Below are 17,732 nucleotides of genomic sequence, written 5' to 3' on the forward strand. Positions count from 1 at the left end.
CCTAATATTCAGAGAGGAAAATTATGCAAGTGCATACTTCGCATCATCCATTAACTGTATAATTACTTTCATCTTGGGTCACAGTGCAGTTGAAGACTTGAACACATACAACCACAAACACACTAAAGTAGCGAGTCACAGAGTAGTGGTGCAAAACTATCGATAGTCGCCAGAAATTTGATTATCCATAGTAAAAAAAAACTATTGATAGTACTATCAAAACACTATCGATAGTCAACTATTGAAAAACTATCGATAGTCGAGTATCGTAAACCTATCGATAGTACTGTCGACGGTTTACTATCGATAGTTTTGCGACACAAGTAATTTGCGTCGCTCCCTCTTCTCTGTTTCTCGCTTATTTTCTTGAATGCGATACCCAACCAGCCCAAGCACTTACCATCCCAAATTTGGTTCAGCTTTCAGAGATGAAGAAGACGGGGGTTTGGGCGAAGAGACGAGGAAGGGATGCGAGCTTCGGTGCGGCAACTGTGTTCGCTCTAGTAATGCAAAACTATCGACAGCACTATTGATGGTATCGAAAGTCGCCAGAATTCCGACTACCGATAGTAATAAAACTATCGATAGTTGACTATCGAAAAATGAAAGCCGTTTATAATTCCCTGTGGCGCCGGATTAGAGTGCAGCTCTTGAGGAGGAGTATGGAAGCGTACTGAGGGATAGGTTACTCCTTAAGGTCACGTGACTATGCGGTTACGCCGACACCGCTCAAGCCGGAAACGGACCCCTAAGAGCTGCGCTTTAAAACTATCGATAGTCGACTATCGAAAAATTAACAATAGTACTATTGATAGTCGACTATCGATAGTTCTGCGACGCTATCGATAGTCGATTTATCGATAGTTTTGCATCACTATCGCGGAGCCTTTGCTGCGCTCTAGTGGTTTAGCCGAGAAAAGAATGCACACAGACGTGGTGGGGCTAGAGTGCCACTCTCTAGCCAGGCCATGGTATAGGAAGATGACGAATGCCACGACGTCGTGCTTTTGACAATGTCTGGTCGGTCCCATTGGCTCATAGTGTCGGCTGCGTTTTGACTCAAGGTGAAACGAAGCATAGAGATTGCTCGTCAACCGCGCTGAGCCGTCGTCGCCCGAACGTCCAGTCGATGTCGGCAATGTCGAGCTAAAGGTCACGAGGAAAATGTGCGAAATAGTGGGATGGCAGCTGCTGCAATAAGACAGAACGAAGGTGTTTTTTTACTCCTGATGAGATCATACGATTATCGTGGCTGCCTGGTGTCTCACCGCCATAGCTACAATGTACTATCGGGGAAAAATGAAATGCGAACAGAGGAGCGCGTGGCTCGCGGTACAGGCTGCGCCGCCTGGAAGTGAGCCTAGGAGCGAGGGTTTGTGGCCTACTCAGACGTGTTCACGCCCCTCCCTCTGCGCTCCCCAAGCTTCAGCAGTGCGCCTCTTAGTGCGCTGAAAGCTATCACCGCTATCTTTGCTGGCTCAGCGCGTGCGGTGCAAAGAAGCTCGCCGCTCTCGCCGAGCAGGCAAAGACAGCGGTGACAGCAGTGACAACTTTCAGCGCACTGAGAGGCGCACTGCCGAAGCTGGGGGAGCGCTAATCGAGGGGCGTGAACACATCGAAGTAGGCCACGCACCCTCGCCCCTAGGTTTACTTCCAGGCGGCGCAGCCTGTACCGCGAGCCACGCGCTCCTCTGTTCGCATTTCATTTTTCCCCGATAGTACAGTGGCACTTGTGCCCCTTGCCCATCAACCTACACAGTCTCCTACCGGCATGCATGCGACAAGCTTTGCCAGTCTTCACCAGAGTGCTAGGAGCAGTTGCTGACATGGGGGAGCGCATGGATCTGCATGTTTGGCTCGAAAATTATGCTCAGTACTTTTGCGGGTCAATCCTTATTATCTTGAGTGTAGGTAGACCTCTCATTGTAAAAAAATGTGCAGAGAAAGTACAAACAATGTGGACCTATATCTGAATAAGTATGGTAGTCGAGGTAGTTCCCATGCGGCAGCTGATTAAAAGAGCAGCAAACTTTGACTCAACCTTGGTTCCAAGGCCGCTAAAATGCAGTGTAACTTTTGAGGTAGAACTGGATCTCTCAATTATTTTTGGGTGGTGGTTTTTGCAGTTTACGATATTGGAATCTTGGGTTTGGTAGGTTCATAATACACAAAGGGATGTGTGATGGACACTTTTAACAGACGTGCTGTTGTTTGCTGGCATTTTAGAGAAATTTATTTGTAGGCTAAATAAACCAGAGTACAAGAGGGAGAGAGGCTTTTCAAAGTGCAGCTCTTAGGCGCCCGTTTCTGGCTTGAGCGGCGTCGGCGTAATCGCGCGTTGCATTATGAAACGTTTCCCATAATGCAACGCGCAGCTTCACGAGTGACGTCATGACGTTTTCCATAATGCGAAGCGTGGCTTCAGGAGTGACGTCACAAAGTTTCCCATAATGCAACGCGCGGCTTCACGAGTGACATCACGACGTTTCTCATAATACAACGCGCGTTTCATAATGTGTTGCAAGAGTGAAGGTCACGAGTGACTTCACAATGTCACTTGTGACGTTTCGGTGTCGGTTTCCAGCAGTTGCATTTTTTTACTTAGTTCCGGTATGCTTTTAGCTAACGAAATGAAGTCAGTAATCCAATCCACTTAGAAAGATTTTGGCGAAACATCGCAGGAGCATGTGCCCACGAAATATAACAGTGTCAAATAAACATGCTCATTAAAAATTATCCATGAAACGTTTTTTGACAAAATGATACAAATCCACTTCAGCTGCCTACAAAGGAAGGCCTAAATGTCTCGTAGGAAAAGGACACAGCTCTCTTTGACACTACGGTCATTTCAAGCTCTCCTATGGAGGATAAGGGCGAGCAAAGCCGGTGCTACAAGCACAAAAATGTTTCGAATTACACTTTCACTTCACAAGCTTGCAAGCATAGGCTCGCTCGAAGCTTGCACTTACGGAGAAATAGAGTATAGTAAAGAATGACGTCACAGTTGCAACTGCTCATGACGGAGCGTCCCAAGGAGATAGCAATCAAGTCTGGAACTTGCTCGGCTGTTATTCCGCCTTTTCTTTTTAAGCCTTTCCTAATGTAGAGATATGTAGCTCTTGGGGAAAAAAAACAAGTAGGCAATGAGAACTCGAAATATCGGGTTACTCTGCTTCTTTTTCAGATGTAGCACGCAATACCAAGAACAGTCTAAGCTCATTATAACAGACCTGGTTACAACAGACATTTGGATATAACATACTGATTTGTGAAGTTCAGTTGGTTTTCCTCTACATACCATTGACTCAACTTCATATCTGTATACAACATACTCCCCTTACAAAAGACTGAAATCTTGGTCAAAATCAAGGTCTGTTATAACGAGCTTAGACTGTATGCCCCTATTGCCAACGACGAGCCGATAGCTCGAACGTCTGCAGCAGGCTTTGATATAAAGGGACCATGAAATGAAATTTTAACTTTTTCTGCCGTAGCTTTAATCCTCGACTCAAAAGCAAAATGGCAAGTGGTTGTGACGTGCTTGGGTACCGGATGCAATGATTCTAAGCTTCCACCATGCTTTTTAAGCACACCGTGGAACTTGTTATTGGCAAGTGGTGACAAGTGCAATTACAGCAATCATTGGCCACGAACGCGAATCCGAACGTTCGTTGACGGATTAATTGTTGGCGAGCGGAAACATCCAAAAATGCAATGCTCGCGTCCATCTCGTGAGCTGGGTTCAACTGACGTGCTTGGGCACCGCGGATACATCGCAGTGAAAAATCAATGGGCTTTCGAAGGAAAGAAAGTAAAAAAATGGATCGCTATATTTATAAAAGATTTCCGTTCCGAATAAGTTTTTGGCATTCTATCTTCGTGTACTAATTTTTTTTTTTTGGCCCACTAAACGATGTGTGATCAGTAAAATCCCAACCTAAATTAATTTACCCCACTCCAAAATTAATTTTATGGCCCCTTTAGTGGACTTTTTTTGAGTAGCGAGCAGTCTGGAGTGTTGTCCATGTCATGATCCTCATGACAATGATTGCACCGCGGCCGCGATCCTAGACGAAGAAGATTATGAAGAGGACGAGGTGGGGAGCAGGCAACCGAGTGGGGAATTGGAAGCTGAACACGGACCAGACCGGTTGGCCTGTACATCGCTCAACAGCTGCCACAGTCAGCGAAGCGCCGAGTCCAGCAGTCTGGTCAACGGAACCCTCGCTGGACTCCAACAAGTGGGGCTGCCTTGCACAGCTCCTAGCCGAGTCTGCACTACGACCTCCAACCATCGAGGCGAAGGTTGGAGGCCGCTTTTACAAGGACACGCCACATAGGACTTGTGAGCCGAGCTTCATCTCATGTGTCTATGACTTGACCAAATGTTAATTAGTGTTGAGACGCATGCAAGGATTTATTTATTGTACTTTCTCTTCTGCTGATTCTCTTTCTTTTCTGACGGTTTACTTTTATCTTTCTCATAATAATTCTTCCGCTCCTTTAAACAACAGAACATATTTCTCATTCCCGCAATCCACATGGTCTTTGTCTTCCTCTTTCCCCAACGGGTGTGACAGTCCAACGTGCCTCCGCTCGTCAGAACAGGTTGTCATTGTGCCATTGTATCGGTTTTCGCCGCTTTCCATGTCCCATACTACCGACGCTCAAAAAATATAATCGTAAATTAAAACGAAATAAGCGCGAAGATGGCTGTTGACAATGTTGTTTTTATGAAACATTGCCATCCGAAAATGGCGACAGCGGGGAAAAAAGGGTTACGGGAGAGGGTGTACGCACACGTAGGGGCTTACTGGAAAAAGGTCCATTGCCAATGCTTTCTTGCCTGGTCCCCTTCCAGGGATAACAGTACAAAACAGACACCTCCCCCACTTGTAACTGTCAGGCCAATGCCTATTTAATGAGCAACAACAACTTGTCGGCACTACTTTACAGCAAAGATGGCTCATAAAACGAAACAATCTTTGTGGAGCTTCGTCGAGCGGCGGTGCGCTAGACTAGCGCAGCTCGGAGCTGATGGCCCGACTGCCAGCGTGGCCAGCAACCACCTCCTTCATCCGGAAGTACCAGGGCCCAATCTGTGTCTCCTGCAGCATGTCTTGGAAGGCTGTGCAGCCTTCCACGGAGCTCAGGACCCCAAACACTGCCTGGTAATGCGGAAGGAGAAAGACCATAATGAGTATAGCTACTTTCACCTCTGCTGTGATACACGGCAGAAGTATAGTTCCATATTGGTAGGATGCATTCCTCTATACTGTATGTATTGTCCAGACTATAGTCTGCAGAATAGTTGAAATTTTTGCACGCTGCAGACTATACGAGGATTTGTTTTTTCAACACTGTTCATTGTGACATGATGCGACAGATTTTGTGAAAAACAGAGAATGTCAATGATTATTTGTGTGTGACAAGCTTCTTTGTAAGCTGATAAAGTGGCCATATGTCAAGGTGTGCTGAATATGAAAAGTTTTTATGTGTGGACAAATCACCAAGTGTGGACTAGCTAAGGAAAATCTTTTTTTTTTTTTTTTCAGCTGAATTTCATGTCTGCAAACTATACACTCGGTGCACACTATAGTTTGGAAAATATGGTATTCCATTCACATTTAAGTTTATGAAGCAGCAAAGGCTGCAGGCACAAGATCACAGCTATGTATATGCTTTCATGGAACGAGCACTTGCGCTAGAAAGGACGTTCAAAAGCAAGAAGCGCAGTCTAGCTTGCACTTGTCACCTTCACTGCACTGTCAACTTAATGGTGAGTGGTGTACAGTGGGATGATAAGGTCTTTGAGGTGAAATCCAGAGCAGACTCCGCTATTACTACTTCTCTAGAGAGCAGTTTTCCGTTCCGTAAAATTTGTTTTCTAAAATCTTGAGACCCTTCCACGTGATGTAAGCAATCGAAATAGTGCAACCGCCAGCACAGTTCACAGGGAAAAAGAACAAAACCGGATACCACAACACATCTTTGGATGCAGATGAGTTGGTTAGATGAAGGCTGAAATTAAGCAGTGGTCTAAAGGCAAAAAGAAATCAGAGAGGCCGTCATCAAGAAGCAAGACCATTAGGACATTTAGAGAAGCAAAACCTTGACAAGACCATGTGCCACAAAAGAGAACCAAACAGCCATCCAAAGCCATAACCTGGGGGTTTGTTCATCTGGGTACATCCGTGGTCTTTCTTCGCTGTTGCTGCACTTCTCTCTCTATTCCTCAAATACAGGGTGGCACACCTTTTGTGATGCCACCAACAGCGAAATACTTGCAGGTAGTACCACATCTCAACATATTAATATCAAAAAATAAATCTTGAGAATCTCAGAAAGGCAGCTGAGAATCTGCTAAGAGACAACTTTTTTAGCCCTCCAGTAGTCGAGAATTCACAGGGTATGACTGCCACTCTAAGGCTCGCAGAAGATTTCTTTCCCAAATTCTTCCCATCACCTTCCACAAATGCACATTCTCAAAACATTGGCCCACTGCTCGGAACGTCACATACCAGGTCTGCGAGGTTGGGTTTGCTGCCGCCGTGAAACTTGCCGGAACCTACGGCCTCTGTCCACTCAAAGCAGGCGTCTCGAAAGCTGTCTCTGACGTCTTCCTTCAGATGATGCCTGCGCAAAATGAGCGTGGCTTCAAACGACAAGCAGTAACATCCTAAGCCCATCTACGTGGCACTATTTAGACAAAAGTGATTTGATTTCTGTTGTGATTAATAAATTCAATAAAGTTGGTGGCGCAAAGAATTAAAAACGAATATACCTAGGCTATAATAAAACCAGAGTAGTGTGTTCTTCTCTAGAGTTGGTGACAGCTTAAGCAGGTAGATGTTCCACCTCCAGCACACACTCAGCCTTCTGCCAGGCTTTGGCTGCACATGCAATGGAGAGTTATCAAAGGCAGAAAGCTCGTGCTCAAGGCATTTCCTCTACCAGAGCGCGCTATTTTCATGGAGCAGAGCACCGCTGTATGTCTGAACACGTGATGTTTTACTCCCGATGGGAGTAATGCAGAGCCAATAGAGAAAGCGGTTTGGCCAGCACAGGTGTCCAATCGGTAAGGAGATGAGCGCCATGTCGGCATTCGGCCGGCAGTCAGTCCATCGACTTCCGTTGGCTGCACCTAACCGGATATGGTTAGGAGTGAGCCATATAACACATTCTGCGTTTAAAAAAAATTTAACCGCAATACTAACACATCCTAATATTCCCACTGTTAAATTCTGTTTGCACTGCATTTGAATTAGTTTGGAAAACATCGGAGGAAAAAGCACTAGGGTGATCCTGTTCACATTCTGCTGTTGCGAGAAAAGAGATGCTCGCAGATTGCAGAAATTAATCCCCACTACTTCGTTAAAATTTCTATCGCATTTTTTTTTATTTTGAGCACTTCGTTTAATGCAAGGTCACGTGCGGCTCGTGGATTAAAAAGTTGTGCATCCAATTTTGGTTTGCATTCGAAACAATTTTGACCAAAATGCTCCCATACCCTTTAATGCTGTGTATGGTCACCGGAAAATGACCTACTCAATAGCGTACACACTGGGAAAGAGGCCATATGGCGAGCAAGTTTGTCTGCTCCTTGCGCAGAGGGTACCGAGACAATGCGGTACTAAGCTCCGATCAGAGGATATGGCGAAGCTCCGACCTCCAACATGCGCCGAAGCGTCATCAAAGGTAGCGAGTCGGCGCGGAGGTGGGACAAACGAAACTCCTGCCTGTCATTTCCACCTTGTCAGTGGCTACCGTAATATCCCTAGATAATTCCCCTAAAATTAAGAGAAAATCAGATGAAAATAAGGAGTGGACCAACTTTCGGTGCACAATCAACAACTTGAAAAAATGCTATTTTTAGGTCATGTTTCTCTGCCAAACTTGTTATTATGGTGAGGGGCAATGAAGAAAAGATGACTGCACTTTCCAGTCAGCAATGTTCGATTATATCCAAACGTAGCTGACTATAGTCCGTTGCAACTCAAGAAGGTAGGGAAAGTGAAAGGAAGGCCGGGGAGGAGGAAGCAGATGAAATGCTGGAGAGGAGAGGGGGAAGCCTCTTCCTCTCTCCAGCATTTCATCTGCTTCCTCCTCCCCAGCCTTCCCTTTCCTTGCCCTACTTTCTTGAGCTGTAACTTACAATAGATGCATTTACGCTGATGTCATCATTGATCCCATCACTATGATTACTAGCGGTGGGCTATCCTTCTGTGTTTAAAATAAAATAGCAAATCAAGCCAAAAATAAGGGTAGGCTACCTTTCGGGAAGATCATCTTACGGGGTTTTATGGTATAGTGAAGGAAGTTTCCTGCTTAATTTAGCAGGCCACAACATACGTATGCACAGGGATGGGCAGTATTTCAAATACAAGTATTTGAAATATGTATTTCAAATACTTTGTGTATTTTGCATCAGTATTTAATTACAAATTGGGTATGTATTTGACGTGTGCATTTAAATACTAAAACGTGGGTATTTCAAATACAATTGTAATTAAATACAATTTTGTGGGCGAAAATACATTCCTCAAATTTATTGTAACTGTCCAGAGCAGGAAGAAAACTACGTTCTGCACCGAATGCAGTGTCTCTCGTCTCAATCAAGCACAAGTGTTTAGTGACTTTGTGATTACGGTGCTAGTCCAGGGCAAGAATAGTGACGAAATAGACGTTCACAGGCAGACTGGCTAAATAAGTGCCTGTGACAACTTGTGATGCTTTCCAGCCCGATTTCCATCCATATTTTTGCCTGGAACATTCTAAATGCGCTGGTCGTCCAGATTTTCGTAACTGGTGCGAGTTGCAACAATAAAAAATTCTCTAGCTAGTGCTGCGCGTCTTGGTTGTCTCAGTTCTTTGTTGGTCTATACCAAAACGTAATCTACAAAAAAAGCTGCTAGAATCTCTGTACTTTTTTCACCTATTACGTCCAAGCTGATAACATTTTTTTTTTATTATATTTATATTCAGTTACTAGAGCCTCGCACACTAACTCCCAAGTGTGCGATGCAAAATTAAAATGAGATGCCCAGAAACACTTTGCAGGTGCCCTGAAGTCGCTGACGCAAATTTTGAGGAATGTATTTGGAAAAGTATTTGGAGGAGACCAAATACATTTGGTTGTATTTGTATCTTGTACTTAAAGGGGCCCTGCAAGCACTTTTTTACTCGTTTTTAATTTGCACCAAACCTGAGCGCACTGACCGTAGTAACTTAATGTAACTTTTCTTTTCTCGAATTTCGCTTTATTTTAGAAGTTATAGGCAAATTAAAATTACAAAAACAAGCAAAAAATAACCTCCCTCATGACGTCCTTGGTCGCTTGGTTGGCCGTGAACAAGAGGAGGGATAGTGAGCTCTGCGAGTGCTCACGGCTGCCGCACTCCGTGTCGACGGCGCGAGAGGGCGCCACTAAGGCGTGTTCTGGATAGGCTGTATACAGCGGGCAGCCAGAGCGGCTCTCATTGCATTTGCTGCGCGATTAAACACTAATTCGGCATGACACTTCATTGGCCACAAACGACAGCAAACACGGGGTAAAGATCAATTCAGAATGGGAGTTACTTCGTGCTGCCGCGAAATGGCCAAAACGCAAGACAAACCTACTCGCTGAAGGCCTTCGGAACGCTTGGAGCCGGTCGGATCCTCCAGTCCGTAAACGACCGCAGCGCCGCCGCATACATCTGGGGCCTTACCGTGTCGGCTCCTGATCCCACTACTCTTTTCTAGTATGCGCCGCCTTTTCCACCGCTTGGTGGCGGGTACGTCGACGCGTCATTTCTTGTTTCCATACTTTATAAACTGCATTCCTTTCTTTTCTGATCTAAAATACTGAACAAAAACTACTTTAGAAATAATTTAAACGGTTCGCGCCACTTATAATTGGTATTTCGACTAAAAAAAAGCTTTGAGCGGCTCTGACCAGTAGTAAGCCAAGGACCAAAGACGTCACATTTTGCGCGCTTTCGGTACCGCGGGTCGCCCCCGTCGGTGGAGGAGGTTTCCGCGTCGCCCGGTTAAAATATGATGCAGTGATATTTAGTTACTCTCTCCATGCCCGCTGGCTTGCCCGAACCCCAAGAGACGTGGAAACCGCAAAAAAGGTAGACGCTTAAATATAATTGCAGGGCCCCTTTAAATGCTTTTTTGGAAATGTAATTAGATTTGTAATTAAATACATTTTTGACAAAGTATTTTGTATTTGTATTTCGATACATTTGCATGTATTTTGCCCATCCCTGCGTACGCGAAACATACGTGGGATCTACTTCAAAGCCTTGCCAGTAACAAATGTAAATATAAAAAAAAAAAATAACAAGCGAGCGTTAGCCAAGGGCGATCGACGCACCTCTTCTTCAGCCTTTTTGCGACAAAGTACATAGCAGCGGCGCCCACGTAGACGACGAGCAGGCGCTCCCAGGCCGGGAAGTGGCTCTCCCACTGGCCCACCTCGGAGAAGTAGCGGAAGGCCTGAAGGGCCTCCTGGCGCGTCCGGTACACGTTGGGCGACAGGATGTGCACCAGCACGTCGTCCGCCCACGAGCGCCACGTCTGCTCCCGCCTGGGGAAGAAAAGTGGGATAAGGGCCGTGCAATGGGCTCGGCACGAACAGGACAGCTCCACTGTTTTGCACCTCATTTGTGTAAGCTAGCACTGAAAAATAATGAAAAAAAAACTTGGAAGACGCTTAAGCTTCACCTTTAAGAGCGGAATGCGATAGCAAAACATTGCGGTCAACCTCTAGGAAGACCTCTAGGACGCCGTCAAGGGCGACCTCAAGATTAACGTCGAGGACGACGTCCAGGATGACCTCTAAGATGTTGAAGATGACATCAAGAACGACATCGAGGGTGACTTTAAGGAAGGCCTCTAGGACGATGTCGAGAACAATGTCCTAGAGGACAATGTCAGGAGCGACATATAGGACGATGTCAAGGACAACAGGTCATGTCAGCATCAGCTATCGGCGCTTAAGGTCGGTTCCCACAGGGGCGTTTGAAATTCCGGCCCGAGGTTATGTGGCTGAGACGTCAGGACCCTATCAACCAATCAAGACTTTTCCGTCTGCAACCGACGCCTGCTTTTCAGTGACAAGAGCTCCTTAAAACTATCGCTTTAAAATCTGCATCTAAGTTTGTGCTTATCAAAGAAGACAGAGCTGCGAGCGAGCACCGTACGAGCGTCCCCCTTTTCGTGTGCTCGTGGAATCGTGCATCTGTTTTTGTGCATTGTAACATCAGAAGTATGGTGCTGCAAGTGCAGTCATGCAAATACTAAATAGCACCACGCGAGTAAACACTTTTTTTTTTCTAAGGAGCGCTCGACCGGTGGTATAAGTTTGAACTAGCACCGACGTCAGGACATGTCCATGTGGAGCAGACAGGGGGAAGCCCACCAACGTGAACTGCCGTCATCATTTGTGCCCGAGTCACCATAAAAATAGTGCAGAAAAGCGAGCAAAGGGTGGAGATCAAGCTTACTAATGGATGAAAAGTGCCTATACTGCTCCCGACAAAATCACGAAAAATAAGCACCTACAAAAAAAAATTGAGAGCAAACAAATAAAAAACCTAACCGCCGAAAGAAAGGGCTCATAGTTATCTTGATTATTTTTTTCTCCTAATTCTCAAACAAGTAGTCACCGAGCTTGCAGTTTCAAGAATTCTCCCTTCCTATCAATCGGACCGTGGTGACACAGGCGCAAACGATAACAGCAGTTTGCATTGATAGGTTCCCCTTATCTGTTCCACATGGACAAGTCCTGATGGCAGCACTAGTTCAAACGTAAGCCACCAGTCAAGAGCTCCTCAGAAAGAAACGCCCACTCACGTGGAGCTATTTAGTATCTGCATTACTAGGCAACCATACAAATGTCATAAAATATGGAGCGTGTGCCCGTGCCACAATGAGTGCTCACTAGCTGTTTGGATACTGAACAAATGCTTTGTGTATAGAAATTGTCAAATGTGGGTTACGAAACTTCTTGTAGCCCATGCCACAAAGCATTGTTTGAATATCAAGAATACTATGAGCATGTAAACAATGCTTTGTGTACATAAATTGTAAAATATAGGTCACAGAATTCGTTACAGCAAGTGACACAAAGCATTCTTCAGCTATCAAGAAAGCACTTAGTGACCCTGGATCCTTCCTATTCCAGGGCCAATTTTCTCGAACGCTTAACATGGGTTAAAGTTTACTATTGCCCACAAGGGGGAATTTTAGGTCATGTGACTGGGAGAGCAAGGCTGCCGAGGGAGAAGTAGTACCTACAGGGAAAATGGCCGCGATGTTGATTGAGGGTTATGATGCTGGTGAATTTATTTTGATCCGGCTTTTATATTATTGATGCAACATCAACCTATTAGCACATCAAGCAAAGCGGCAGTTCAGAAGGAAGCCTTCCAAGTGTCTTTATGGCGAGTACAAAAATGTTTTGCGAAGAAGTGCTGGTATATATCTACACTAATACATTTAATTTTTTGCGCTATGCACGTCAACCCGTGAGCAGCGATTACTCTGCGGCGAAAGGGGTCATTGATGAAGTTGTTGTTCGGGGTGCACAGCCCGTACATTTTCCTCCGTTTTCTGTTTGCAGTGCCCCGACAGCATCGAGGTTTCTATACTCTGTTTCATACTTAATGTACAACGCTGTCAAAGCTACTGGCACATGCATACGGCTTGATTTCGTTTACAATTCGCATGCATTCTCGCAGAATTGAAACTGTAGATGAAGCCACACGTTCGCACTAGTAGCTTTGACAATGTCGTATATTAAGTATACCGTAAACTCTCATCTACGCAAACGTCGGTTTGCGTAGATGAAAGTTTAACAAACGTTCAAAAAATCTCCGGCGGTTTTCCTATGCATTCTATGTTAAAATGTTTCAGTCAAACGAAAAACGAATTCCGGAATGGCGAATATTTCAGTTCAACGAACTTGATCGGCGGACCCAGGATTATTTTTGCAATCGGTTCAACGAAGTATTGTGCTCTGCAGTGCTGGCGTAGCCGATACCTACCGCCCCACCACCGGCGGCGTTATCATTGCTGGCATTTACAGCACAGCAGAGGCAAAGCGGCGGTGCAATAGACGAAAACGAACCATGAGGTGTGTCTGTTTTCCCTTTGTCATCAATTTCGTTCGGCCATCTTAGTTTTGGGTAACATCAGCAGAACGGCACTTTGTGCGCCCACTTTCGCAATGAGTACGACAAAAGGGAAGCGGTTGTCTCTATCAGACAAGCACAACATCCTTCAGCGTCTGGACAACGGTCAAAGGCAAGTGAACGTTGCAAAGGACTACGGGACTCCACCATCGAAGTTGTCAACGATAGTGAAGCAAAAGTCAAAGCCTGAAGGACAAACTGCGTTCAATCCCAGCAGGACATGACTCTGCATGGGATATTTCAAGCTGGCGGACGATGCCATCGTGGTATGGATTCGTCACAGCAACAAGCTGTGCCAGAGGGAGTGCAAAAAAACATACTCTCTGAACAGCTTTGCTACCTCATGCACTTTAAGAGCACTGGTGCAAATAAAAATTCAATTTTTTTTTTTAAATGAAAAAGGCAGCAGCCTAATTGTTATGCACTCTGTATATATATATATCGATGTACATGACTCTATAAATTGCATTTCACACTTTTAACTCGATGTATGCTGTGCCCTATGCTGTTCCATATTCTAGTGAATATATTCAGTTTAGTGAACTTTCAGCTAAGTGAACTATTTTCTTGGGTCCCCCGAAGTTCGCTCAAGTGAGAGTTCATTGTATACATTTACGGTGGCCAGCTACACCGTGACGACGGTGTGGGTGACAGTGACAAGCACACGTTCACACTGAAGCAGAGCCGTTGCGTCTGGTTCTGGCCGCGACGATCCGTAAATTCACCTATGAGAAAGATTCAAGAGCGGTATCCGATTCAACCTTGTCGATGTCCTCCCCGAAAGTCGCACAAACAAGAAATATGCAAACACTTAGCAAAAGCGAAGTTGACGAGATTTTCTTTTCCCGTTTTTTCCCCCTTTTAAAAGTGGATTTAGAACTATCTTGAGTCTTAATGCGATATGCAGCAAAATGCAGCTGTGCTGCACTTTGCTATGACAGTATGACAGTAATATGACAGCAGACAAGAGGTTCCGGTTAATTCAGGAGGTGGGGGCCAGAAGGGAACAAATTATGGGCAAATTTAGTCCCTCAGTTACTGGAGACACAAAAAAAAGAACAGGCATGGTATGACATTGTTGATGTGGTCTTAACCACAACATTAGTATATTTTGACTTAAAATGCCATACTAGATCGACAACCAGCGGAAAACTGAAAAACAAACAGAATGACTTCACTGTTTTACCAATAGGTGACACACAATACTGCCCAATCAAAAATAATTAGTTGTTCTACATCTAGCCATTTATTAGAGTACCTAGGTATGTTTTCCCATCTAGGGACGCTAGTTTACCCAAAGGGGTTCACCATCGCCTTGAGAAAACCTGCCCTGATGAGTAAACGGCCTTGCAATTTGTGAACATGTAAGAGGTGGAGATAACGTTCGGAACCTGTCCTCGAAGAGCTTGTATTCCTTCTTGAAGTGGCGGACCTAAATAGCAACATGTTTGCAACCTTTGGCCCGAAAATTAAGGGAAGCCTTTTCTCATGATGGTTTGGAGATGTTTTTGTTCTCTGAGAAGGGGATAAGACTTGGGTTTTCTTCAGGTAAAAGCCTAGTGGTCCAACTTGCCAAGGAAACAGAAGATTTAATGAGGTGCATATGTAACAATCAGCTCTAATTGTGCAAATTAAGTGTAAATTAAGGGTGACAATAATGCTTTGAGGAGCGATGCAAGTGATCCTGTTGAAGGCCGAGGCATCATTAAGATGAAGTGTGTTGAGTGAGTGAAGGTGGTCACTATACACTCCGTGCGACGCGACCGGCGCGCCGCCGCGCGGCCGTTACCGAAGGTAGGCAGTGAGAGCCCCAGCGAAACGAAACCACGCCGCGTACATTGGTACGCATTGAAGTCTGAGCGGTGCGGTTACGCTAGGTTGACAGCATGAACTGCTGTTATGTGTCGTATCTTGTGGGGACGAAGTTTCACAGTTTTTCACCTCGCCGATGTTTTGTGGGACAGCGACAACGATGGACCCGTGCCGTACGACGCGAGAAATTTGGTCTCCCGATCATGTCTGCCACTGTGTCGGCGCGGCTGACGTATTCTACACTGCCGCTTTGCGCTCTGCGTTTGTTTTCGTACCAGTAACGCTTACATATCTCAGCTCGAACTGAAATGATGCATCCCACACTCGCGGGTATGCTGTGCGAATTTCGTTGAAGGAATGCCCACCAAAAAAGTTTCGTCCCCATCGTACAAGTCAATGATATTTCCGGACCAGTATGGCACGCAGTCTGTACTTCATGAAGAAAGATTCGGACGGTACAAAAAGTGACAAATATGAATCTAAAAAAAACTACAATGAAACTTGGAATCACTGGAGAATCGATGTTTGAGTATGGAAGTTTATGTGGTGTGCTTTCCTTTTTGATTAGCCTCCTTTTGGATATGGAAACGCTGACACCCCGAGTCTTGCAGACAACAATTTTTTTTCTCGGCTTTGGAGCCACCTATCGTAAAGTTGTCTGATTTGGAAGTACCGTCCACTGGTTTCTTCCTCCCTGTAAAGTGTGCACCTCCCGTCCATGATGAGTGGTATTCTCTTGACAGCCTTTGGCGGTCAAAACCGTTTCCCATTTAGTTACGCCGCCCAAAAATATTTCCCCCTGGTTAAATAATGACACCTCTTTTAGGTATAATAAGGGTTTTGTTAAGTTACGGTTGTCCAAGTACCTGTGTGCCGAAAATCAGCACCTCGCACAACCAGATTACTACACAACAGCTGATTGCAAAAGCCTTTGACGGCCAAACCGTGTGTTGGCCGGCAACTTGGTTTTCTCAGCTTTGAAGCCACCTTTCGTAAAGTTGTTTCAATTGGAAGTACAGTGCACTAGTCCCTTTCTACCTGTACAGTCTCCATCTCCCACGACGAGTGGTATTCTCTTGACAGCCCTTTCACGGTCAAAACCATTTCCCCTTTCAGTTACGCCGCCCAAACCAAATTTCCACCTGGTTTCCCTATGCCACCTATTTTTGGTATCATAACTGTTGTGCCAAGTTACGGTCATGTCCAAGAACCTGTGTGTTCAAATCTGCACTTCGCACAGCCTGGTTATAACACACCATTTTGGGTCCAATATCGGATATTCCTGACAGCTTTATTCCTTCATTCGTTCAAACCATAACTTTCACACCTGCTGTCTTAATGAAACTTGGCCCACTTAGTACACAAACTTAGTGAACATCTCACTCGCCTATAAATATAATCGTCCCAGCGGTCCTACGTTTACAGCGACGAGCGAAACAAATTTCCCACTGAGAGCAATTATGGTGGCAGCCGTCTTGCTTTTCGGGAAATTGCTCAAACCCCTTTTTCGGCCGCAACTAGAAAAATTACCCCTAATAACAACTCGAACTCAATATAAAAGAAGTGGAGAACAGCTAGATACCCTTCTTAGGTCTGCCCCAGCACTCATGCAACGTCACCCTCAACTTATCGGCTCAAAAAGCAAAAGTTCCGTCCGTGCGTGCTTCCGCCGCCACAGCTTCGCACGCAAAAAGGCGCCGCAGGCTGCTGAACGCGCCTCACTGTTGAACGCCAGCTCCTCCGCTAGCGGCGCTACGCGCGTTTTTGAAAGCGCCCCCTATAGTTCCCGCACGGAGCGTATATGCTGCATACTAACTAAGGTGGGCCAAAGGACTGCCGGACGTCATATTCTCGTTCGGACAGTGCACTACAAGAGGTCATCACTCCCAGAATTGTCAGAGGGGAATCACCTCAATTACCTGTCGTAAGCTGCAACTTGTATCACTATTACCATATACATTTTATGTGGTTTGCTTGCTTGCACTACACAAGGCAAGTTTTTTATTTGTACTGTGAATGACCAAGCTTAGTGTCTGCATGTACAACTGAACATCAGTCTTCTTTCTGTGTTCCTTTTTGTACTATACGTTTATCCATCTTCAAAGCAAAAAAAAAAACTTCCCAAGATTTGCTTTTAGGGTGCAAAGTCATACTTAATAGCACATCAAGCACCCATAGCAATCCTATTCTATATGTTATAACTTTATAGAAGTAAACATTTTTCTATATTAGAATATAAAACAATGTTATATTTCTCCTTCACAAGTAGGAGTCTGACCTATTCGTTTTCAGTACTCTCGTAATAGGAGTAAAAGTACAAACTTGCAACAGCGCTTTTACGGCACTGATGAGCACGGGTTAAAAATGCGGGACTTACTTGAGCTCTTCGGCAGCTTTTCCTGTGACCGGCACATTGTCCATCATAAGGTTGTACTTGTTGAACACTTCGAGAGACTCCTTTCCCGAAGCGTCCGTCACTTTGACTGGATCGTACAGGACCAGGTACCTTTGGAAACCAGCCTTGATGTCGCTGAGGTAGCTCTGCAGCATGCTGATGATCACCGTGGAGTCATTGATTTGCTGCACAGGAGAATGAAGCAATGGGAGTTTCTTTGGTCTGTTGTTTGGGAAAAATCATCGATAAGCAGGCAAAGGTGCACCACTCTTGCTGTCACATACCGTATTTACTCGCAGAATGAACGCACTTTTTTTTCCGAAAAATCGATGCAAAGTTAG

At 45.1% G+C, this 17,732-nt stretch overlaps 1 protein-coding gene across 1 annotated transcript in view; it reads right to left on the reverse strand.

Moving 5' to 3' along the window:
* Positions 1-4,896: 4,896 nt before the first annotated feature.
* Positions 4,897-17,732, reverse strand: part of LOC8037924 (prostaglandin E synthase 2) — a 31,512-nt gene continuing 18,676 nt past the window's right edge. Inside the window, exons 3-6 of the mRNA XM_002406008.4 lie at positions 17,374-17,576; positions 10,364-10,576; positions 6,522-6,636; positions 4,897-5,168 (exon numbers count right to left, since the gene is read on the reverse strand). Of these exons, the coding sequence (XP_002406052.3) occupies positions 5,019-5,168; positions 6,522-6,636; positions 10,364-10,576; positions 17,374-17,576 (681 nt within the window). The 3' untranslated portion in view covers positions 4,897-5,018. The remainder of the gene's footprint in view (positions 5,169-6,521; positions 6,637-10,363; positions 10,577-17,373; positions 17,577-17,732) is intronic.

Source organism: Ixodes scapularis, unplaced genomic scaffold, assembly GCF_016920785.2.
Source record: "Ixodes scapularis isolate PalLabHiFi unplaced genomic scaffold, ASM1692078v2 PGA_scaffold3__209_contigs__length_174095766, whole genome shotgun sequence".
NCBI classification, from domain to species: domain Eukaryota; kingdom Metazoa; phylum Arthropoda; class Arachnida; order Ixodida; family Ixodidae; genus Ixodes; species Ixodes scapularis.